The 24740-nt window shown below is 49.0% G+C and overlaps 1 protein-coding gene across 7 annotated transcripts in view; it reads left to right on the forward strand.

The window, feature by feature from the left end:
* Positions 1 to 296: 296 nt before the first annotated feature.
* Positions 297 to 24740, forward strand: part of ELF5 (E74 like ETS transcription factor 5) — a 31363-nt gene continuing 6919 nt past the window's right edge. Inside the window, exons 1-5 of one of the 7 annotated variants that reach the window (XM_082343866.1) lie at positions 572 to 2849; positions 4278 to 4392; positions 7541 to 7665; positions 18098 to 18331; positions 21099 to 21149. In XM_082343866.1, coding sequence (XP_082199992.1) covers positions 7545 to 7665; positions 18098 to 18331; positions 21099 to 21149 — 406 coding nt within the window. In that variant the 5' untranslated portion in view covers positions 572 to 2849; positions 4278 to 4392; positions 7541 to 7544. Of the gene's footprint in view, positions 404 to 551; positions 2850 to 4277; positions 4393 to 7540; positions 7666 to 18097; positions 18332 to 21098; positions 21150 to 24740 lie in introns of those variants that run through there. The other 6 variants (XM_082343867.1, XM_082343868.1, XM_082343870.1 and 3 more) reach the window with 6 other exon arrangements.

Raw genomic sequence — 24740 nt, forward strand, 5'->3', positions numbered from 1 at the left:
TGGATTCCCAGGGTTCCCCCTCCAGCTTGCCCTAAAGAGAGTTCCCAGCAAACGCAGTATCCCAGAAAGCTCCCAAAGGCAAGAATTCTCAGCTTGTTTACTGATTCCCCCGGGATTGCAGGGGGAGGGGGCGGGGGATGTGAGCTGGGCACAAAGGCAGGATAAAGGTAAACTTTCTGCGTGTGAGAACCATTCCCCCCTCCAAGGAGCCGTGTCACACTGTATGTCACCGTCATCAAAGGGGCTGTGCATAAACCTGAAAAACCAAACGGACCTGTCTGTAGGTGTTACTTATATCACAAGGCTACAGGTGCCTTTATTTCCACTGTACGCCGGTGCTGGGAGTGCCTGCCTTCTCTTGCCTTGAAAACCTCCTCTTTGGACCCAGCACCGCTGTCCTCAAGTAAGCACCTTTTCTTTGCTCTTTTGGATGAATTGTATGGGGTGTCAGGGCTTAGAGGCTCCGGCTGGGGCCTGGGTCTGTGGGTCTGTCCCCAGCTCCAGATTGCCCGCCCTCCTGCCATGTCCATCAGTCACAGTGCCTCCCGGGGGCTGTTTGACTGGGATTTAACTGCTTGCCTGGGAGACACATTTTTGCATCCTCAGGCTGTGTAGGCAGCCACCCACCAACCCCGTGGTAGCCCCCACTGCCTCTGGATCACTTGATTAAACCAAGGGGAACTAACTAAGAGAGAATGCATACAGGCGCTCTACTCTCTACCCTTCCTAAAGCTAACCTTAGGAAGGGAAGCTGGATTTTACACCAAAAAATATTCAGCTTCAAGGAAAGCCCACCTCCTCCTGCCTAAACACCTCCTTTTCCCGTTGGCCTGCTCATGGACCCTCCCCCCGCCTTGAAACAGAGAAGATAGCTGCCTTATTACAGATTAGGGCGTTTTTCAGGAGATTGTCTTACATAATAGCTTAAAGGAAACCCGTTCTGCCCTCTCACACCACCTCCATATAGAATGCTTCCAGAAAAGCAATGGTTAGGGTTTTTCCACTGTATTTATTCTCAGACCTCTGCAAAGACTCTGCAGTATGTGGTGTTCTTGTGCATTCGCCCCCTGCTGGCAGCTACCAGTAGCACATGCTCCCTTCTCCAGTTGGAACTGGGGACCCACGTTCATTTGGATGTGCTAAGAATTTTACAAACTGGAAAGGTTATCAGAGATCATTAGGGACAACCTCTTCGCTTTACAGATGAGGAAACTGAGGCCTAGAAAGGTAAAGTGATTTAGGGACACAGCTTCATGTTTTAGTCTAAAGACGCAGGGAGAGGGGTTGTTTGCCCCTCTGAGTGAAAGCTTAAATCTTTTGTCCCCATGTTCTCTGTGAGAATGTTTTTCATGATTCAAGGTGCTCTTTTTTTTTTTTTTTTTTTTAAAGATTGATTGATTGATTGATTGATTGATTGCTGTGTTGGGTCTTCGTTTCTGTGCGAGGGTTTTCTCCAGTTGCGGCGAGCAGGGGCCACTCTTCATCGCGGTGCATGGGCCTCTCACTATCACGGCCTCTCTTGCTGCGGAGCACAGGCTCCAGACGCGCAGGCTCAGTAATTGTGGCTCACGGGCCCAGCTGCTCCGCGGCATGTGGGATCTTCCCAGACCAGGGCTCGAACCCGTGTCCCCTGCATTAGCAGGCAGATTCTCAACCACTGCGCCACCAGGGAAGCCCTCAAGGTGCTCTTGACAAGAGTTTTCACAGATTGGTTTTCTTCTTTTCAAAGAAGTCACCTGAGTAGCAACCTTTTAGACATATTGACAATGACTGATTTTCTTTCCCCCCGCTGGGTCAGGAATGGACATATGTATTTTGCCTACTCATCTACATATATTATCTAATTTGGTTAAATCCTTGGGATATCCTGAGTATTGTGTTTAAAATCCCCATTTTAGAGATGAGGCATTTTAAAGATGAGCTCAGAGAGGGTCATGGATTTTTACATAACACATTTTGTATGAAACAAAAATAAAGAATAAAAAATACAATTTCGGCAGGCTGAGTAGTAAGAAATGTGTCCCACGTTCCTTGCCTTGTGGGTGGCAGAGGTGGGATTTAAACCCCAGTGGATTTAATCCAAACCAAAGCTGATGAGCTTTGTATTGGAGCCCACAGTAAACTATATGGCGTACCTCCTATGAGTCTTTGCTGAATCTTTAGAAAAACAACGAAAAACAAACTAACTAGCAAACTCCCTACACAAGCCAAAGAAAGATGAGGAATCACTTGGCAAGACGTCAGCAAGGCAGTTCTCACGGCTGCTCTGGTTTCTCCCAGAACAAACACTCAAGCACCCAACCCACAATCCTTTAGCAGCAAGTATTGAAATAGTCCAGCGGGTTTTCCTCCATGTGTCCCTTCTTAGGGAGGTCCAAAAGGTGGGAAGTGGATCCTGCCTTGCCCGCAGGGCTTGGGACCTGATGCACATTGGGATATCGCTGAGGCTTTAGAGGACAAAAAGCTTTATTTTTCCCAGTGAGATTGCCCAGGTGGTGGGATCAGGGAAGGCCCTCCCTGGCTCCCTTCTCCATGGTCTACACCCTCACAGCCTTGTTCTGCCCAGTGATGTATTAGCACATAAACAGCCAATGTGTGGGTGCTTCATTGGGTGGATTTTTGGTCACATGCCCGAAGTGGAGTTGATGATCTCTGCCAGGGTCAGGAAGGAATTTTCCTCCTCTGGCTAACTGGCCAAGGCTGGGTGGTTTTCTGCTTCTGCTCTCTCTGGAAGGCTGAGCAGAGGTGCCATGGACACCACACCCGTGACTGCTGCCTCTGACTCGTGTGAGGGCAAGAAGCCCACAGGCCTGTCTCTCTGACTGTGTGGACCCTCCCCGTGCACCTTGGTGAGTGAGCCGGCTCTCAGAAGGGGTAGGAAGCCTCTGCAGGCACTGGGGACCTGAGCGTCCACGCCATTCCCAGAGGTCCAGCCAGGCTTTCTCGTGCATGGAAGAGAACCCACTTGATTCCTCCCCCTTGTGTGGAATGTGCTTGACCCTTTCCTACTTATTAGGCAGCTAGAATGTGGACTACCCTTTGGGGAAACTGATTCCAACTGCCGTGGGTCTGTGGATGGGCAGTGAGTGAGGGTCCACAGTACTTAAGGCGCCTGGCTAGCCCAGGCAAAGAATGTCCAGAGTCCACAGTGGGCATAGGAGGAAAGGGAGAAGAGAAGATTGGGGGAATTGTTAGAGCTAAAAGTTTCATCTCTGTAGCGATTGAATTGTACTCCAGTTTGGTGAGCTTACTTGACTGAGCCATCCAACTATACCACCGTATATATGCATGTGCGTATGCGTGCACATGTGTGGATGTGTCGGCCCACTCGAGTGGGTTCCTGCAGAAAGTCACGCAGCTGGGGCATGTCTTGGAGTCCACCTCATAGGTGTGTCCATTTAGCAGATGAAGAACTGAGGCTCGGCGAGGAGCAAGAGGCAGAATCATGACTCCCAGCCCAGTGCTCTTTCTATGATGACAAACCAGGCAGCCCCTCAAAAAACAAAAATGTGTGGTTAGAACAGCAGGCCTAGGACCCTCCCTAGACATCCCTTCTTGTCCTGCTGCTGATTCTAGTTCTAACCCAGTGCTTCTCAACCTTTGTTTTCATTATCACCCCCTCTAGGGAGCCTTTTTAGATCATTGTTTCTTAATCATACCCCTTCCATGAAATGTTAATATCACAGATTTACTGTTTATCATTTACGTACTATGGCCCTTTGGAGGCTCACAAAGGATTATAATGGCTAAGATTTTTTTGACCCTCAAGAACCAATTTTTTCCCTCTAGGGTCACTGTTCCCCCCACTGGGAATACTAACTTCTAACTTCTAATATACTAATATTCTAACTTCAGGCCTGGGCTGACAAATCACTGGGCATCAACGTCTTCACTGAGAAGAGGGTCCCCAAATAGCTGTTCTCTCCCACCACCCTGTTCCACCTACATTAAAGAAATCTTAAGGGCTAAAATGTTCAATTATTAAAAGGGCCATAGAGAGCCTAAGAAGCTGGGCTGCTGAATACAAAGCAGCCATTATTCCCGAACTTTCACACCTAGAGCCCGCTGGCTAAGTGGCCAAGGTCTCTTGTGGAGAATCCAGAGTTAATAACACCCCGTCCTCCCACTGCAATAGCAAAAAAAAAAAAAAAAAAAAGCTGCTGCCTTTTATAAAACACATCTTTCCACAAAGCAAAAGATAATTACAGAAGAAAAATGCATGTTGTACACCTGAAGACAGCCCTTTAAGAAAACTTGATGGATATAATTTGCCATAGAAGAACCACCAAAGGGAATCAGATACAGACGGTGCTGTGTACAGCCGTGGAGAGATTACAGAGCAAGCGAGTGGGCTGGTGCAAAGAAAAGAAAAAAAAGAAGTCTTTAAAGGAGGTAAATATCATACTGGTCAAAAATATTCCTAATTTTTATATGATCAAATTCAATTTATCGAATGACTTTCGAGAGCTTTGCTAGGCAGAGATGAGGAAGAGTGCACACCTACTGTCGCGTTATGTATCTGGAGGATTCCTAATTGACACCGAAGACCTGGGGACTGTTTTCTATTTTCCTCCACGTGGAGGCCACCTCTCCTTTCTCCAAGCCCAGCCGTGAAGGTCATGTCAGAGGTCTGCCATCCTCTTCCTCCGTTTTCTGAGCCTCCGGCCCAGAGGGGCAGGGGGCATTTTTACCTTGAGCGCTCACTTAGGAGAACTTTTCTGGGGTCATGTCCAGAAAGCAGAAGGGGCTTTGGGCTCCAGGGGCCCTTCCCTCCTTCATAATCTCTCACCCCCATCCCTCTTCATCCAGCCACCTGCTCTGGATATAAAACCAATCAATCCGTGGGAAAATCAGAGTCCAAACCCAGGCAGCCTTGACTTCTGTTTGATATGGCTCGCAGCGGGAGATCTAAGAACGTGATAATCTGCTGGGCACGTTAACCCTCTCCGGGTGCCAGGAAGGAGGCTTCCTAGTGCGGTCTGGTGAACCTCTGATGACGCCCAGAGAGGGTGCCTACGTGTGAGAATTTGATCTCAGTTATTTATGTATGTCTGGAGCACAGTTCTCATGCACATCTGATAGTGATGACGATAGATAGATTTGCAAACATCCCCAAAGAATTGATCTTTGGTTGTGGAACCACACAGTCCCTGCCCCTTTCGGTACTGAGGTCCTATTTGATGTGTAAGTGAACCTGGGATGCGTCTGCGAACAGATGAGGCTGTGAGTGTCTTTAGAAAGGGAAGCAGATGGGTTGAAAGTTGGAAAACTTAAGAATTCTGTATACCATAACGCTGTGTGACTTTGACAGAGTAACACAAATTTCCTGGGCCTTAACTTTCTCAGCTGTAAAATGGGTGCGGGGAAAGATTAGACCAACTCAGTACTTTCCAACATGCGGTACTCCGACCACTCATGACACGTGAGATAAATCTGGTCAGGGGTAGGCAAAGTTTTTCTTAAAGCACTAGATAGTAAATATTTTAGGATTTGCAGGCCTAAAGGCAAAAATCAAGTACATTATGTGTGTACTTGTATAACCATTTAATACGTAACCATTTAAAAATGTAAAATCATTTTTAGCTGTGGGCCATTCAAAAATAGGTAGTGGGCTAGATTGTGCCTGTAGGTTGTAGTTTGTGAACCTCTGATCTAGGCGGTGCACGGATGACTACTTTTTATTTCAATGCTTATGTCTTTATTTTTATGTATGTTAAACGAATACCTACTTTCCATTTATAGTGGTGATGTAAAGTTTTCCTTTTAAATAAATGTGGTTATGTTAAAATAAAAAGGGAAGTGATTTTTTTAATATATTAAGGAAGTTATCATGGTGGCAGGCGAATGACTAAAGTTTGGGAAACATTGGACGAGATGATTAATAAGCTCCTGACCATCTAAAATTCCATGCACTTAATAACCTGGAATCTAGTCTTTGCTCTGACACTTCCCAGCTGTGTGATTTTTGAGCTGCTGTGTCCCCTTTGCAGAAGGGAGTAGAACCACGCTATCTCATCAACATTATTGCAATAATCATAATAGAAGTTGGGTGAACAGATTTTTCTAATTCACCAAACATGAATTCATTTTTTTCTGAATTGTGGGAATATGGGAAACAGCAAAAGGAAACTTGAAAGATGAGACTGGTGTGGGCAAGAATGCTTATGAGTAGAAGCCCCAGCCCATTTTTTTCTATCCCCTTTCCAGCCTCGACCAGTCATTTTCTCCCAAAGCTTCCCACTCGCCAGCATGCGCAGTAATTAGGTTCATGACTTCTTAAACAGACCCACCTGCGTTGTCACCCAAACTCCAGCACCTGCCACCTGCGTGCTCTGCAGCGTGTTACCTGGAATCTCAGAGCGCCCATCCCTCATCTATAAAAACAGAACCCACACCAGAAACTGTCTCAGAGTGGTTGCCCTGGGGACACCATGAAAAATGAATGTAAACTGCTCAGCCCAGAGCCCTCTGTGAAGCAAGTGTGTTACAATTATCACAGGTCTTCACTCTCTTATCCAAAACCCTGAGGCGAGACGTGCTGAAGAATTCAGAATTCTTCAGGTATTAAGAAGGTGACACAGGGTATATACTGCAGAGCACAGAATATCCCTCTCAAGGTATTGGCTGCTAGGACTGCTTAAATGCATTAATATTTCTGCAGTATATCATATGAATATTCATCAAGTAGAAAAAATAAAACTATAGCTATAGGTATAAAACTACATAGCATATCTATAGTTGTATATGTTTAATAAATGTATAGTATTTAGTTTATAGACATATATAGAAGTATAGATATAATATATATTATAATTATATATAAAAATTTTATAACATCAATTCAGGACTGTTTTTGCTGGGAAATAAGTCGGAACCAAACACACACACACGCACACACACACACACACACACACACACAAATATACTTCCAGTTTCAGAGCTTTTGGATTTCAGAATTGTGGATTAGTGTTTGTGGGCATATTCATTTATAATAATTCTTGCCGTTTTCAGAAGTATATATATATATTTTTTGGCCACTCACCATGCGGCATGTGGATCTTAGTTCCCCACCCAAGGATCAAACCCCCGCCCCCTGCAGTGGAAGCGCGGAGCCTTAACCACTGGACTGCTAGGGAAATCCCAGAAGTATATTTTTAGACATTATAATCCAGAGTTCAGGGCTCAGGTGTGAGAGAATAGGAAAAGTAAAGAAAGAACATTATTATATAATAAAAGCCTTCATCCTCAAATCCCAGCTTTGCCACTTACTGGCCATGTTACCTGGACAATTGTCTCAACCCCTCTGCCTCAGTTTTCTCATCTACAAAATGGGGATATACACACAAACCTCACAGGATGTGGCAAGGATTAAAAAATGTCACCGTGGAAAGCACGTAGAGGGGTGCCTGGCTCCTGGGAGACCGCATGTTTGTAAGTGTTTGCCGTCATCACTAAAAACCAAGTGTCGCCCTGCTGGGGGCTCCTACAGTGTGGCTTTCTTCCTTCATCTGCCTCCTCACAGCCTCTCCTGCCGTTACAGGGTGATGTTGGACTCAGTGGCACACAGCACCTTCCTGCCCAACGCGTCCTTCTGCGACCCCCTGATGTCGTGGACTGACCTGTTCAGCAATGAAGAGTATTATCCTGCCTTTGAGCATCAGACAGGTGTGTACGTCTGGAGAAGCTCATCTGAGCTGGGACACACTGGGGCAGGAGGTGGTGCTGGCCTCAGGCAGGTGACAATGCCATGCTGGGGGCCTGAAAACGCCAGCTCTCACCAGTGTTAAGGGCAGAGGGTCACAGGAGACCCAGGCGGGAGGAAGGGCCGCTTCTGCAGAGAGAAAAGCACTGGAATCCTCGCCCCAACCTTTTCCCAGCTCTGTGGGCTTGGGGAACTCCATTAACCTCTCTGAGCCTTATTTTGCTAATGGGTAAAAGGGAATGATAACACCAATCTCTTGGAGTTATTATATTTAAACAATGTAATAGAAAGAAACCCTTAGCCTGAAGCCTAGTACACTGTGATTGTTTGATCATTGTGGCTTTAGCCAACATTTGCTAACTACTAGCTTTACCCCAGACCCTGTACCAAACACCCGTCTCTTCCTTATAGAAGCCCTAGGAGAAATTACTAATTATTATTCCCATTTTATAGATGAAGAAACTGAGACACAGAGAAGTTACATGACCTGCCCAAGGTCTCACAGTTAGTTAAGTTTCATGCAAGTTGACTTGAGCGTCTGCACTCTTAACTATCTTACATGGTCATCTTATAAATGACGTAATGCTGTGATTATTGGTATTAATATAATAGATAGTCTCTGAGCTTCTATTTCCTTATCCCTAAAGCAGGGATGATGAGAATTACTGTGAGGATTAAGGGAGCCAAACTGTGAAATATATAGCCTGACACCAAGCAAGTGCTCAGTAAACAGGAGTCCCCTTGCTGTCCCCCAGGCTGCCCTCCCCACACTTCCTCCTCTCCCAGCCCAGTTTTCTCCTCCTAAGAAGGAAGCACGGGGCCTTGTGCAAGCCCCATGCCAAAGGGAGGCCAGCTGAGCTTTGCCCCAGAAACCCTCTGTGGGCCTCTGTCCCCAGGTGCTTGGGTGACTACACATCACAGCAAGCCTGACTGAGTGCTAGCACGGCAGGTGCACGCCCCGCGGAGGGGGATGCAAGCACTGATCGAGCCCTCAGGCCTCACCACCCAGCCTTGACCCTGTGTGCTCCGGCCCAGCGGGGCCCGCACTCAGGGTCAGGAGGCCGGCAGCCTCCAGGAGAGGCCAAGCCTCTGAGGACACTGTGAAATGTCCATCTCAAGGAGCCCCTGCCTCCAGGCCAGAGACCAGTGCTGCACAGACAGACCTGAGACGCATACTTACAAATCGAATCCCACACCATCCCCCAACCCCACACACGACACACCTGTACATATGACATCGCACACTCTCACCAGGGTCCAGATAATTGCACGTGGACCTGAGTCATCCAGCCGCACATTGTAATTCTCCTTCAGGCCTAAGCAGCACCTTGTTTATCAGAAAGACAATGAGGAATGTACTCGATCTCCCCTACACTCAGTATTTGGTCAAGAGGCTAAATTTTTTTTTATGCCGTCTTATATTTAATGCCAATTAATTTCTAGTACCATTTTTATTTATTTATTTATTTATTTATTTATTTATGGTTGTGTTGGGTCTTCGTTTCTGTGCGAGGGCTTTCTCTAGTTGCGGCAAGCGGGGGCCACTCTTCATCGCGGTGCGCGGGCCTCTCACTATCGCGGCCTCTCTTGTTGGGAGCACAGGCTCCAGACGCCCAGGCTCAGTAGTTGTGGCTCACGGGCCTAGTTGCTCCGTGGCACGTGGGATCTTCCCAGACCAGGGCTCGAACCCATGTCCCCTGCATTGGCAGGCAGATTCTCAACCGCTGAGCCACCAGGGAAACCCCAAGAGGCTAAATCTGAAGCAGGAAAACGAAGGCTTTCGAGTCCCTGTCCCTTCCCCATGTGTCCCACGATGGTGGAACCCAGCTCCTGTCGCTTCTCTCCACCCGTGCATGACCCAGAGCTGCCATCCTCGGAGCCTCCTCTTCCTGCCTCGTCTACCAGGGGGCATCAGAGCAGGATGGGAGGGGGTGGCCTCAGCCGCCTACCCCGTGCAATGCTCCAGGAGCTTCTGTAGTTGTCAAGAGCTCGGACTTTGGAGGCAGGTGCCCTAAATATGAAGAGCGGCTCTGCTATTTAATAACTGCAACACCTTACCCTCTCATGCCTCAGTTTTCTCATCTCTAAAGTGGAGATAGCAGTAATGCCTATCTCGCAGACTTGTGAGGGTGAAATGAGTTAATAGGTGTGAAGTGTCTGGGACATGGCAGGCACACAGCAAGCGCACACAAGTGTGTAAAAATGAAGGATGAGTTTCAGTTTGGGATGAAGAAAAAGTTCTGGAGATGGATAGTGGTGATGTTTGCACAACAATGTGAATATACTTAATGCCACTGAACTGTGCATTTAAAAAGTATGGACCCCGCTTTCTCGTGTCTGAGGCCTCTGCATTTCCATCAGTGTAATGAGGGATTGGACCAGGTCCTTGCTAGGATCCCTTCCTGAAGCGTCTCTGATTCCTGCATCAGGCAACATCACAGAGGTAGACTTCATCCCCCACCACCTATTGGGAGACTAGAAATTCCCACCAAGATGTGAAGACAAAATATTCTCCGAGAGTGGCCCAGCTTCCTGACATTCCCCGAGGGAGGAGCCAGGCTTTGGGCTTTCCCTCTGGCCCTCTGGATTTCAGAAGAAGCTGAGTATCTCTGAGCTTATAAAGGTCAAGGTTGGGTGCGAAAATTTAGTCTCAAATGAGGACCCGGGCTCCCTGAGTCCCACTGGTGGGAGGAATGCCCTGCAGTGACTTCTGTCTTTTTGTCACCCCAAGAGGTGACACATGGGTCTGAGTGTCTGCAAGAACCTTCTCTGAGAGGGATGCATCAGGGGACAGCCAGCTTCTCCTCCAGACACTGCTCTGCCATCTGTCCTAAGGTCCTTGCCCACCTCCCAGGAAATTCCAGCTTGAATTCAGGGTTGTCCCAGTGGCAGCTTCCTGTTTGGGTCTGAGGTGCTGGCATCCACCAGCCCCGTGACCTTGGGCAGGTTTTCCCGAACATCTCTGAGATATGTGCTCCTCAGCTGAAACGGTATCCGCCTCCCAGCGTTGGGAGGATTGACTGAGATTCCACATATAACGTGTTCAGCAAAGCACCTGGCACTTGGCAAGTGGTCACTGTAGCCAGGACACCTCACGACTCCCAGCTGGTGGAAAAACAGCTTTCTCTCTGCTCGCTTCACTTTTCATATTGAACAAAAGCAGCCCAGGTCTCCATCTCAGCCTTTCCAGTTCAGAATGTTGGCAGCTCAGACGCTTTGAGACCAAAGGGAGAGAAAGGGAGAAAGAAATGATGTGTCCGCTGGATAAATGATGTCCGCGAGAGTGCAGGGAGGAATATGCAACCTAGTTGGGATAACCAGCTGTTTACCGCCTCTTAACTGGCTTTAGCAGAGGGCAGCTGAATCTGTGCCCGACGTGTGTTAGGTGCGCAGCATCTGGCCTCTCTCAGAAGCAGCACTTCTGCGAGGCTACAGGGCAGGCTGGCGAGTGAGCAGTCACAGGCTGCAAAATGCTCTAGAATGTCATGAGCTAACCCTGGCCTTCCCTTCAGCTTTTAAAGTAAAGAATTACAGATACTGGAAAATTTTATCAAAGAGGGATGTAGGGGGAAGTGCATAAATTTCACAAGCATGTGATATTTTGAAGAGATTATTTCTCCAATCAAGTTCCAGTAGCCAAGCATCTGACAAGTCATGGAGTATCCTGATCTCACCCCTACTTTCTGGAACTCCATCCTGACCTTCACGCACCCACACACCCCTCCCCTGATTGCCAAGGTGGCCAGGCCGACACTCAGTAGGCGTTGGCTTTCGGATCTTCCTTATACTTTGCGGCAGAGGTTTCTAGGTTGAGGCAGCTCTAGGGGTTCCCAGGAGGTCCCTCGGGGACCTGCAGTGACAGCTGAGAAGGACAAGCTTTAGGTCCCCCTCTCCACCCCTCTCCCTCACTTTGATTCGGAAGATAGTACAGCATAGTGGTTACTAAGGCTTGGCTGCAGGAACTGGAATCTGCTATATGACCTCCTCCTCAATAAGCCACTTACTCGTTGTGTGACCTCAAGAAGGGATTTCACCTCTCTGTGCCTTACTTTCATCATTTACTTTGTAAAATAAGCTACGTGATCTAGGACCTCATAGCATCATGTTGAGGATGACATGAGAAAACTCAAGGCGTGTAGCATGGTAACTGGCACGTACTAAGTGCTCAACAAATATGTTAGCAATGGGGGATTTTATTTGAAGACAGAACTGTTTCTTAAAAAAGAAAAAAAGGTGCAAAACCCTGATCTTGGGTATTAAAAACCAGATGATCAGGGAGAGAGTCATCTGGGTCTCACAGGGGCTTTTCTTAGGCAAGACTCCTGTTCAGGGTATAGAAGTTTGAGATCAGATATGAGAGAGAGTCTAGGAATTTCTAAATCGAAACCAGATAATGAAATACAAAAATCATTGGAAAGCCTAAGGTGAGCCCCGTGGCAGTAGTCACACCCCAGGACACCCCCAAGGAGAGACCTCACCATCAGCCACCTCCGGCCTCTCCCACGCGCATCCAAGCCTTTGGGCAGCTGTGGCCCCAGGACGGCTCAGGGCTTGGTGCTCTCTGCCCCTTTCTAACCACACGCCCACACCCTCGGCTCTTTGCTGATACCGAGCCAGCCCTTCTCGTCTCTTTTCCACCCAGTTTCTTACACTGCTCCAGGCTTTTTTTTTTTTTTTTTTTTTTTTTCCATCCCATGGTCTAAATCATTCCATAGGCTTGGGAGAAAAGCCAGGAAGGACTATTGGATGGGGCTAGACCAGCTCAGGAGGGAAACCTAGAAGCAATACATCATTTCGGATCTCTCCTCATAAAGTCCTTCCTTTCAGTGGCAAAGCCACAATCGATGGTGCCCGGTGCTATCCAGCCCACTCACTGGCCTCTTCAGCGCTGCTCCAGGCAAAAGACTTTCCCAATTCCTGATGCTAATAAATCATGCTAATTATGGTCCAGTCCGTCTAACTCAGGCCTACTCTGACCCAGACTGTCTGCCTCGCTCTCACTGAGTTTTGGGTTGCTTTGTTCTGCTTGTCCCTCAGCTAGACTGAGGCCCCAGTGGAGATGGCCTCATTTCCCTGAGAACAAATGTCATCCCAAAATAATAACTAATTACACGTGACATATGGAAAGCTTCCTGTCGTTCAGATAACTGGGCTAAGTTCTTTACATGCATCATTTCTCTTCCATTTCGTAGCAAACTCCCTAAGAGGTAGGCACTATTATTATTCCTGTTTTATAGATGAAGGAGGCTGAGGTCCAGAGAGGTTAGGAAACTTTGTTAGGATTGCACAGCTAACAAGTTGAGGAAACGCAATTAATGTAGTGGTATGAGTAGCCCCGGTATTAACAAGTATAAATGGGTGGTATTTAATGGGCGCTTACTACCTGCCTGTCCTTTTCCAAGCACTTTCCATGTATTGATTCACTTAATCTTTTTAACAGCATTATGGGGTACATCCTAGTATTCCCATTTTGCTGATGAGTCCTAGGAGGCAGGACCACTAAGTGTGAGATCACACACCCTTTCAGCTTTTAGGGGGAATCCAAATAACAGGAGCCCTGGTTTCAAGTTCTAGAACAGTGATTTTCAAGGAGCCTTCTGGGGCTGAGGAGGGGAAGCCATATAGTACCTTCCCCTTAACTCCCAGCAAAGCAGCACTGCTTTTTTCCAGAGAAGTTTCAATCTGAAGAAAATACTATTCGACTAAAAAAGTTTAAAAGTCTTAGCATGCCCGCTGTAAACAGTAGTCTTGAAGGAGACAACCGTCCAGAAGCTTGTGAAGTTCTTCCTCACAAAGTCACTGCCAGGAGTGAGCCAGCCTGTAGAAGAGTTTTGACTGACCCTCAGAGTGGTTTTTAAAAATTAAATAAGTCGGCACTGAAAAATCATGAGATTTCACATAACAATCTGGGTTTGGCAACACAGGGCCCACCTTCCTGCCTGGCAACAGCCAGATGGAGCTGGGCCACCACTGTCCACTCGGCATGAACTTGCCCATTCCCACTGTCCCCATCGGGGGCCACTTTGGGCATGGACATAACCTGCTGACCCTGTGGGAATCTGAGTGTGCCAGCCCTCCAAAACTTAAGGCCTCCCTCCAAATTTCACTGCATCCCAGGTTATAACATCAGTTGTGAGCATTTGCCCCCAGAATTGCTGAAAACTCCCTTTGGCCCCTTAATTCTTCTTCCCAATGCAGCTAGCCCTTAAAGAAGTGTCCTAACCTACTTCCGACTTCAAAGGAGCTGGCCAAGGCTGCTGTTTAATCGTGGCCTGCGGACCTTTGGACTAAGTCTACCAGGTACAGGACCTCATCCGTACCCAACTGGTAAACATAGGCAGAAGGGCCTCATAGCTCAGCTTCTCCAAAAAGTCTAAATTATTTTGTGAACAGTAGACACATTGAGGCAAACACTTTACATTTCCAGACAATACAACCTGTTAAAGATAATATATTCTCTGGGTGTATCACCCTGTCTTTTATCTTCCCCGAGTTCATCTCTTCCGAGTAGTGAAAGGGTCTCCATGTCATTCAAACACTGTCATCAACAGTCTCTCTCTATCCTGCTTCTGATTTTGCAAACCTAGATTATATGCGTACATAATATATATATGTAATATATATAAAAAAATACACATAATATGTAAAATGTATAACAATACATACACATACTATATAAATATTTATATAAACTATGTGCATATATTTTAATATATTTATATATATACACCTTCACCGGGATTGTTGAGTCAGTCTTCCAGATGTGTGTCCAGTTTGGTCCTTGTCAACCAAGAAGAGTAAGGCAAAGGTGATGCAAACTTCCCACGTCCAAAGGTGGAAGAGTTGGTGGAGGCCTAACCCCCTTACCGACCAGCCGCGTGGCCTGAGTCACGTAACCTCTCAGAACTTCAGCTTCCTCCCTGTGAAGTGACGATAATAAGTGTCAGTCCCCTGGCTGGTCATTTCACCTCCCGAACACCCACAGGGGGCTAGGCCGGCTCCCCGCCCTCCTGACTCAGGGTGAAGAGGCAGAGCTGGCCGTGCCCCTGTGGGACAGCAAGCCTCCCTGAGAGGGGCGGTGAGCTGGGTCTTGAGGACGAGCAGCAATTACTTAGAGGACAGGTGGGGACCGCACCCTAGGTGACCAGAGGCGCCTGTGCAAAGACCTTGAGCTGGGGCAATGCTGCGGGAGGGCTGGAGGGCGGTGGAGAGGAGGAGGTAGCAGGCCTTCCTCACCCCTGTGAGATCAGGACCCTGGAACCACAGCACAGCCAAAAGGCTTCCCTCCATGCTGGCGTTTCGCCCTCCACCTGGCTGAGAACAGCTACTTTGCTCGCGCTCGGGAAGGACTCCGCCGGCGAGGAGAGCCTGCCGTGCTTGGCCCTGGCTCTGGCCTCCCCCGGGGGGCGGGCAGGAGCCGTACGCGAAGCCTGCTCTGCGGGGAAGCTGCGGAGGAGAGAGAGCCGAGGGGACGGAGGCTGCGCCGGCCACCCCTTCCCAGTGTCAGTGACACTTCTCCGAATCCCTTAGGCCCCCGCTGGCCTCCAGAAACAACATGGCCGTGGCCCTGTCCCAGAGCCAAAGAAAACGACTTGGGGGTGGAAGAGAGAGGGGAGGGGCTCGGAGACTTGGTGCACCCGCTCCGTGGGAAGAAATGAAGTGTGCCCTGCAAGGGCAGCGCCCCGATAGGCATCTCCGGCGGGGCTCAGCTCGGGACCCAGGGAGGAAGAATTTCAAGGCTCATAAACATCTCTCGTGGGAATACCAGGGAAGTGGAGGCCCCGGGTTTGCTCCAGCCAGAACTTGGCACGTGAAAGCACAAGCCAGATGGGGGAAGGGCCGCCAGGTGTTCCCAGGAGACCCTGGCACCCCCAGCGGCTGATGGGCGCCCCTCCTCATCCAGCAGGTAGAGGCCACGACATCAGCCTCCACCATCCTGGCCGGATATCAACTCTTTGACCCACACACATATAGAATTCTGATTAAAACCCTAAATTTAAACAAACCTGAGATCTGGGACCTGGGACCCTTTGCAGCAGTGCTGGCACCTGGACAAACATGTCCTCCAACAACAAAATACCAAAGAAAAACATTATGAGGGACTAAAAGTAACTGCAGACATGTGCAGTTGGGGCAAATGTTGAACGATAAGATACAAAAAGGCCAAAACCCAATCTCCACTTCTGAGGCGCTGGAGCAAAAGCCGGGTCCTACACATGATTCCTGCGCTCAGCTCCACCAAGGGGGTGGGCCGATCACCTAAACCGCCCCTCCCGCCTGACCCACCAATTCGTCCCCACCCTCCCCCTGTTTAAGGGACCAGGTTGACCCTCCTCGGGGATCAAGCAAGGGCATCTGTTCTCACTCCCTCATGCTGCAGCACAAGTCCCAAGAAAGCCTTGCCTGAATTCCTCGTCTGGCCTCTTATCAATTTCTATTGATTAAAGAGTCCAAGGACTCGAGTCTACAACAAACCTAGTTTTCAAGTTTGACCTCAATCCACTTCACGGTGGGAAAAGAGATTTCTGGAAGGCGTCTACGTTTTAGGGGGAAATCCGAGGAAGTAGAGCTGATGTAGATCAGGGCACATAGCAGCCTGGCCAACACACAGGGGGTGCTTAGGGGCAGAGAAGCCATCTCCCGCCTGGGATTAGAAGCGCCACAGTTCCTTTGGGGACAGGAGCAGCCAATGCAGCATTTAAAGGGGGAATCATAACAGCCTCGCTGCCGTGCGCTGTGGGGTGTAACTCGTGAGAGACACTTTCTGTTGTCCACACAGCCTGAGCCAGTCACCCCTGCCTGCCTCTGCTCCCTGCCTTTCTCCTCAGCCCTTCTCCTTCTCTCTGGCTCTGTGTCTGCCTCCACTGTCTGATCTCTTCTCTGTGCTGACCTCTGAGGACCAGCATGATGGAACGGAAAGAGTAATGGCTTTCAAGTTCAGACTGGGGTTCACATCCCACCTCTACCCCACACTGGCTGTGGGATCTTGGGCAAGACTTCCATGACCCTCAGGCTCCTCATCTGTGACCTCCTGGGGGACAGGGACCAAACCTCCCATTCATCATGAATTCTCAGCTCAAAATTTGTTGCTTCACAAATAGAAGGTGTTCAGTGGTAATCTTCTAGACTCTGCTCTAAGTACCTTAAATACTTTTACATGTATTAACTCATTTAATCCACAGACCAACCCTATGATGTAGGTGCTATCATTATCCCCATTTTACTGATGAGGAAACTGAAGCTTTTTGAATGAATGAATGAATGAGTACAATGGCAATGGCAAGAATTGTTTATGTCAAAGTACCTGACCAAGGACCTGGTACCTCACATCTTCCATAGCAGATCTGCCGCCCTTTCGGTTTCTCCTGGCATTGGGACAGTCTGTTGAGCACCCATCTCTGCCCCTGGGTTAGGCACAGCCTCCTCTCAGCCTCCCAGACAGGATGGCACCCACCTCTGTCTGGGGCGTAGGGGCTTTCACTGAAGGAGTGAAGGGAATCTGCCCTCTGGATAGAAATTCCTCAAAACAGCACCAAAAGCACAAGAACAACACTACAACCAACGCTTCCACCTCCCCCTTCCCCTGGAGGAGCCTGCCCTGGTCATCCAAGGTCTGCCAGATGCCTGGGCAACATTTCAGCAGCCCAAGGCCCTCAGCACAAGATGGCCAGGGGCAGCACACAAACCTACAGCCAGTGCTGGGCAGCTTTCCATAACAGCAGAGGCAATCAGATCAACCTCGGATGGTGCCTGGCAAACCACAGGCATTTGTTTGGGTTGGCCAGAAATTTCCTTGAGGTTTTTCTGTAAAATGGTGTGGAAAAACCCGAATTAACTTTTTGGCCAGCCCAATAATAAGTATTGAATTGATTGATAATTTTCTATGCACCATATAGTCTATAGGCGTTAACCACAAACTCCAGAACAGCCCTGTGAGTGGAGCATATTATCCCCATTTTACAGATGAGGAAACTGAGGCTTAAATGTCTATGGATCTTGCCCAAGTAGAAAGCAGCAGAACCGGGATTTGAACCCAGTCCTGTCAGGCTCTAAAGGCTATGCTCTTGATGTCCTGCTGTCTGAAACCAAATACCTGAAGGGACTTTTTCTTTCCTTCTCCCCTAGTTCCCCCCTTTCAAGGCGCTCCCTAGCCATGACCAGGTTTCTCGCCCCGTCATTCCCTCTTCTGCCAGTAAGGCCACTCATAGGATCCAGCCCCCCCTGGTTTTCGCTGCAGGACAGAAGGTGACCAGGACCCCAGCAGAAAAACCCAGGGCTGGAGGCCCCTTCAACTCATTGGACAGAGGATGAGGATGTTAGTAAAGTAGAGCCTCCTTCGAGGGACTTCTATTCCTCTCCTGGCTGTCATCCCTCACTTGTCTCTTCCTGGTGCAGCCTGTGACTCCTACTGGACGTCTGTCCACCCTGAGTACTGGACAAAGCGCCACGTCTGGGAATGGCTCCAGTTCTGCTGCGACCAGTATAAGCTGGATGCCAACTGCATCTCCTTCTGCCACTTCAACATCAGCGGCCTGCAGCTGTGCAGTATGACACAGGAGGAGTTCATCGAGGCAGCTGGTGTCTGCGGGGAGTACCTGTACTTCATCCTCCAGAACATGCGCTCGCAAGGTCAGTGCCAAGAGGGCTGGGCTTTGAGGACAGGGGCCCGGTATTGGGACCAAATGACCTCTGAGGTCCTTCCCTACCATATGACTCACATGGAGAAATTTTATTAGCTGCAACTCTCTGTTAAACCAAATCCCCTGCTAACCAGACCTTTCTGTACCCAGAAGCTCTAGCATGCTAGAATCAGAGATTGGAGGTAAAACAGAGTGAGTTACAAGGAAGCAAGCTGAGTACATTTTTTTAAAAAAAAGAAGAAGAAAGAAAGAAAAAGAAAACTAAAACACGTTCAAGGACCGCCCAGGAACCAGGCTGATACAACAAACTATTATGTTCATAAAGATTGTTAACCATAAAGGGTGGACAAAAAGAGACTTCTGGTTGACATTTTATTAAGCAGAAGGAGAAGAAAATTAACTAGACCCTTTCCCTTCCCTGTTTCCAGAGGAGTCCGACTAATTGTCATTTCCTTTTATCACATTCCTAATGGTCAAGGATTGAATGGCCGCAAGGTGGCCCCAGTAGCATTATTTAACACCAACATGCCCTGCAAGAGTAGAATGTTGCTGGACAGGTTTTTTAAACCCAGAAACATTTTTTGAGAACATACAATTCTGTATCCCCATATCACAGAGAAAGGAACTGAGGTCCAGAAGGTCCTGAATGGTTACGTGACTTCTCCAAGGTCACACGACAAACAGGGCTGATTCATGGAAAGTCAGTACAAAGCAAGGACTGTGAGATCAGAAAGACCTTTATTCCAACCCTGGCTCTCACACTTCGGAGCCGCAGGACCTCTGGCAAATGGCTTAACCTCTCTGAATCTCCACTGTCTTGCCTCTGTGGTGGGGTTATGATACACACCTCCCCGGGCTTCTTGACAGGATTCAGTGAAACATTATCTGGCACAGCAAATAAGGACACAAATACAATGAATGGCAACTGTTTTTGTCATCATGAATATAACCAAGATGGAGAAGTTTTTAAAAATAAAGAAACACATCTCAGCTCAATTTTAAGAAAGACCTTTCTAAAAGTTAGCACCTTCTTTTAAAAAGGCGGCTTCAGGGGACTTGCCTGGTGGTCCAGTGGTTAAAACTTCTCCTTCCAATGCAGGGGGTTTGGGTTCAATCTCTGGTCAGGGAGCTAGGATCCCACGTGCCTCGCGGCCAAAACACCGAAACATAAAACAGAGACGCTATTGTAACAAATTCAATAAAAACTTTAAAAAAATGGTCCCCATCAAAAAAATCTTTAATTAATTAATTAATTAATTAAAAGGCAGCTTCAAGAGATACCTAAGGTAGGAAGCTCCCCGTCACTGGAGATAAGCAAGCAGTCTAATAGCCCCCTGCTTGACTGGGGTGCCGTGGCAGGGATTCCTATTTGGGCGGAAACCCACAGAGTACCTTCCAGCTCTATGATTCTTTGCCCTCCCCTTGATCTCCCCCATCACGGTGCCTGAGAGCAGGAAAGCTAAGGATGGGGGGCTCTCAGGCACTGCTTGGTTTCTGCCCTGGGAGCCATAGCCCCCCTGGGGTGAGGAAGGGACAAACAGACCTGCTGTCCATTGTTATCCAGTCTCTGCTTGATTATCGCCAGTGACAGTGACCTGCCAGGAGCAGTGGCCTCCACTCAGCGGGCCTTCCCTAAAAGGAGGCAAGTCTGAGCAAATCACAGAGGCTCAGGGAGGAGCTGGGGGCTCCATTCAGAACCATCCCAAGGGGACAGCATGAGGGCCCTGGTCACTGGAAGGCGAAGTCGGCAGGAGAGGTGGAGGGCAGAGGTGGCTCTCCCAGCACAGGAGAGGAAGATCCCCCGTCACCCCCTCCTGTTCTCAGGAAGAGGGAAGAGAGTGCATGGCTGACCAGAACCAATCATTCCTAGAACCAACGGCCCTAGGAATCAAGTCACAACTCTGCCCTGTTCCTGTCTTCTCAGTAAATGGAAACTAGTCCTCACATTGGACACCAAGTTAGAAAGCAGATGTCCTTTGGCCTGAGCTGCTATGTGAAAATGTGATCTGAAACTCTTGATTCGCCCCACTCTTCAGAGACCACCAAGGTGCTGACCGTCTCCAGACTCCTCTTTAAATCCTCGTGTTGGGGTTCTGCATTTCTTGCAGCCTCCCGTGTCCATTTTCCTCTTTGACCCGCATGTAACAGGCGTTCAAATCCCCAAGGGATTAGAGATCACATCCCAGATCGTAGACTCTGACAGCCAGCAGGGAGGGCAGGGGTGTTTTTGTCACATGTTGCCAGTAAGGAACACGAGCCCGGAGACAGGGTGACTGGGCAAGCCTACACAGGAGTCAGTGATCCGGCCCAGCTCGGAGCCCAGGCCTCCTGGTCCCAAGCCAGAGCTCACTCCCAGTGCCCACTCAGAAAAGCCTAGAAGCTGCTGGGATGCGTGGCCCAGGGCTCTCTCCAGGTGGTCTTTAAAAACAAGGAGATTGAGGAATTCCTCGGCGGTCCAGCAGTTAGGACCCGGTGCTTTCACTGCCGGGGCCTGGTTCCATCCCTGATCAGGGAACTAAGATCCCGCAAGCCTCGCGGGGCAGCCAAAAAAAAAAAAAAACAAGGAGATTACATCTCTCAGGGGTGGCTTCAGGGTGACCCTATAAAGGCCAGGTGGTCTCCAAGGTTCCTTCTGAAATAAAAGTACCCTGCAGAGGGCACGGTGGCTCCCCTTCTCCCCAATACCTCCCCTCCTGGCCTGGCTGGGGAAACCAGGACTGTATGCCATGGTTTGTGGATTTCTTTTTCTTTCCCAGGTTACTCCTTTTTTAATGACCCTGAAGAGACCAAGGCCACCATCAAAGACTGTAAGTAACTGAGTTCAAGCTGCCCGAGGCCGTGGTGAGGCTATTGTTGGGCATGTGGGCTTGATTGATGTTCTTGTGGGACCACACTCAACGTCTGATGACCTGAAACAGTAAAGGCTAGGAGAAGATGGCAGGAGAAACGCGGTGGACAGAGCATGGGGCTTCAGTCTGTGGCTTCCTTAACCTCCCCCAGACCCAGTTTCCTTGTCTATAAAATGGTGGGACACTCGCTGGGTTGTGAGGAGTTCAGGTAACAGTACATACCAAGTGCCTGGCCTGTGCCAGCAGTGTAGCTGCTCCAAATACTGGTACCCTTTAGCAATAATAATCATAATTACTAACCATTAGAGGCCTTGTGGTTGATAATGTCTACAAAGAATCTGAGCTCACTAAGCAGGTCACGTTTATAATTATAAGGTAATGGAGGATTTCAAATGGCCTTGTTGATTCCGAAAATTAACGCTCACGGTTTCACTTCTGCAGATGGGGAAGGTTTAAGAAAGGGAACTTTGGAGCTTTCATTTTTTAAAGATGATGATGATGATGATTGCTCTTAGTTACTGAGACCCAAGCCAAGGTCCTGGCCCAGGGGCCTGGCCAACTAGGACAAAGTAGCATCCTGGGGCTTCAAGCAGTTTTCCCATTCAGCTTAAATAGCTATAAGATTAATAGCTATTGTTACGGTTTGTGAAGCCCTTACTATGTGCCCAGGGCAGTGCCAGGCCAAGTATTCTACTTACATTAACTTATTTAATCCTCATGATAACTTTGCTAGATAGTAATGTTATCCCCATTTGCATCTGAGGAAACTGGAGGTGCTGTAACTCACAAGTTACAAGTTATAAGTCAATGCTGAGCTGAGATTCCAACTCATCTTCTCAAAGTCTATGCTCTTATACGGCGTGTTCTTCACCACATGCCCACAGGTGCACACACACATGCTCGCACGCTCCCAGACCCTGCTGTTCACTCTGCTGTCCACTCAGTTGAGACCTAAGACTCAGGACTCCTCTGGGTCTGGGCCCAGCTCCACAATGGTTCAGAGAACAGGAGATTTTCAACTTAGTACCTGCTGAAGGGGCCCAGGCCTGACCAGCTAGGAAACCGTCAGAACTGGCCCAAGTGAAGTACCCCAGCCCCTCTGCACTTGATCTATCCTCTCCACACCCTCCCCACCTCCACCGCAGAAGCACCAGAGGACAAAGCCTACGGGCCTGGCTTTGCTACTGGGCATCTCCTGCCCCTGGCACGGGGTGCAGGCTCTATGGTTGAATGCTAGCATCATGGGGACGTGCGTGTGATGAGCTCGATTCAGAAACTGCCACGCCAGCCTCCACCCAGCTTCTGGAGGACAGCAGACCACGATTTCAATCAACGACTGAGAACATATCCTTTGGCCACATTTTAACAGTCTCCAGTTTCAAAGCAACCAAACCTCTCCAAATCCCACAGACAGCAGAGAGCCCGGGCCCTGTCCCCACTCGCCCTGCGGCAGGCACAGCCCAGTTGCAGGGGCACATTGAAGATGAAGATCGTTGTGAGACAGGGAGCTGCCCCCAGAACACTGTGGACCTCCGTAGAGAAGTTTGGGGGGGTGTTCAGGGTGCTGCTGCCGCCACCACCTCAGACTGACCTTGGGGACGTTTGGATCTGGGAAGCTGCCTCAACGTGTCCATGCACTGATGGCTTCAGCCCCGCTGCCCCCACTAACACCCTCACCCCACCACCCGCCAAGCAAGGCCTCCAGCCGAGCCAAGCCGTGACTACCCTCAGAGCCACCGCTGAGGACTAGGAACAGATAAAACAGGGTTATTTATCTCCGGCAAGACCCACAAGGGGAAACCCCCACCATCCCCACAGCCCTGCCCCGTGCTGACCCATCCCGTGTTCATCTCATCAAGCCAAATCTCTTCCATCCAAAGCACACGGAGAAAGCATAAAAATTAAAAGGGTGACTCTTCCACTTCTTGCCATTTTGGCATTTCAGAGAAAGCTTGTTGTCTAGTCACCAGTTAATAATTCGCCTGTGTTTGTCTTGACGACTCCATTTGTTTTCTCTCTTCTTAAAAGATTAAATTAAAACAGTGGCCAGGTCTTCTCTGCAGGTGATGCCGCAGAGCGTGACATTGGATCAGATAGGAGGGCAGAACCCTTTCTCGGTCTTTTTTTTTTTTTTAATTTATTTATTTATGGCTGTGTTGGGTCTTCGTTTCTGTGCTAGGGCTTTCTCTAGTTGCGGCGAGCGGGGGCCACTCTTCATCGCGGTGCGCAGGCCTCTCACTGTCGCGGCCTCTCTTGTTGCGGAGCACAGGCTCCAGACGCGCAGGCTCAGTAGTTGTGGCTCACGGGCCCAGTTGCTCCGCGGCATGTGGGATCTTCCCAGACCAGGGCTCGAACCCGTGTCCCCTACATTGGCAGGCAGATTCTCAACCACTGCGCCACCAGGGAAGCCCCCTTTCTCAGTCTTGATCAACCGGCCGTCAGCCCTGCTCACCTGCTCACCTGCATTCACCTCTCTCTACCTGGCGGCAACACCACTGTCAACTGATCTCACCTGAGCATTCATTGTGGCTTGGCCCGTGTGCATGGGCCCGTTTTCCCACATCAATACAATTCCAGGCTAAGGGTGGAGGAGAGGCCGAAGGGACCCCGAGAGTTGAAGTCACGCATTCGTGTCATTGTTTGTTCCAGAGAATGATGCACGGCAGGTATTAGGGCTGAGGGCCCTGATGTCGGGCTGTTCACGTGCGATCTCAGCTCTACGTCGGGCAGGCACATGACCTGGATCGTGCTCCCCAGACATCGCCAGGGCTCGCTCCGTTCTGCTCAAGCATCTTCTTGTTCGAGAGCTTTCTCTGTTCACTCTTATTACAATTGCAACATCGCTCAGCCCCTTCACCATGACCTCTATTCTCCCACCCCGCTGCATTCCTCTCCAGGGCATTTATCACCAACTGAAATAGGCCGTGTTTGTTCACTGGACGTTCCTTCCCACTTGGGTGCAAGTCCCCTGAGAGGAGAGCCTGGGACCTGTTTCGTGATGTCCCTCCCGTGCCTGCTGCAGAGAGCACACTGTGCCTCAGCACTCGTGAGCCCGTGAGTGAAGGACCTCCAGGGAGACCCCCAGCCACTCGACACCTCTGTTTTCTTATACGTAAAATGGGAGAGTAAGAAACGTGCATCATAAGGGTGGGTGAGATTGGGTGAGCACCTGGCAGTAGCAAACACTCAACAAACTTTAATAATTATTCTTTAAGTATCTATTGAACACCTGCCATGAAAGACATGCTGAAGCAGGAATTGTGAACATCTGCTGTGATAAGGAACTGCTCTTAGTTGAAGTCCTGGCTCCACCTCTCTGGATGGAATTCTTAAACTCTGTGGGCTTCAGCTGCTCCTCAATAAATGGAAATAGCGATTATACCACACAGGGTCATGGCAGGTGTTAAATGAGATACTGTATGTGAAGCCCTTACAAGCACTTGGCACTTAGTAAGTGCTCCATTAATATCAGCTGTTAGTACACATGAACAACAGACGAGATGGACCTCTACAGTAGATGTAAAAAGGGACCAATGCTGGAACACTGAG

The sequence above is a fragment of the Balaenoptera borealis genome (genome assembly GCF_965194805.1).
Source record: "Balaenoptera borealis genome assembly, chromosome: 11".
Classification (NCBI taxonomy): domain Eukaryota; kingdom Metazoa; phylum Chordata; class Mammalia; order Artiodactyla; family Balaenopteridae; genus Balaenoptera; species Balaenoptera borealis.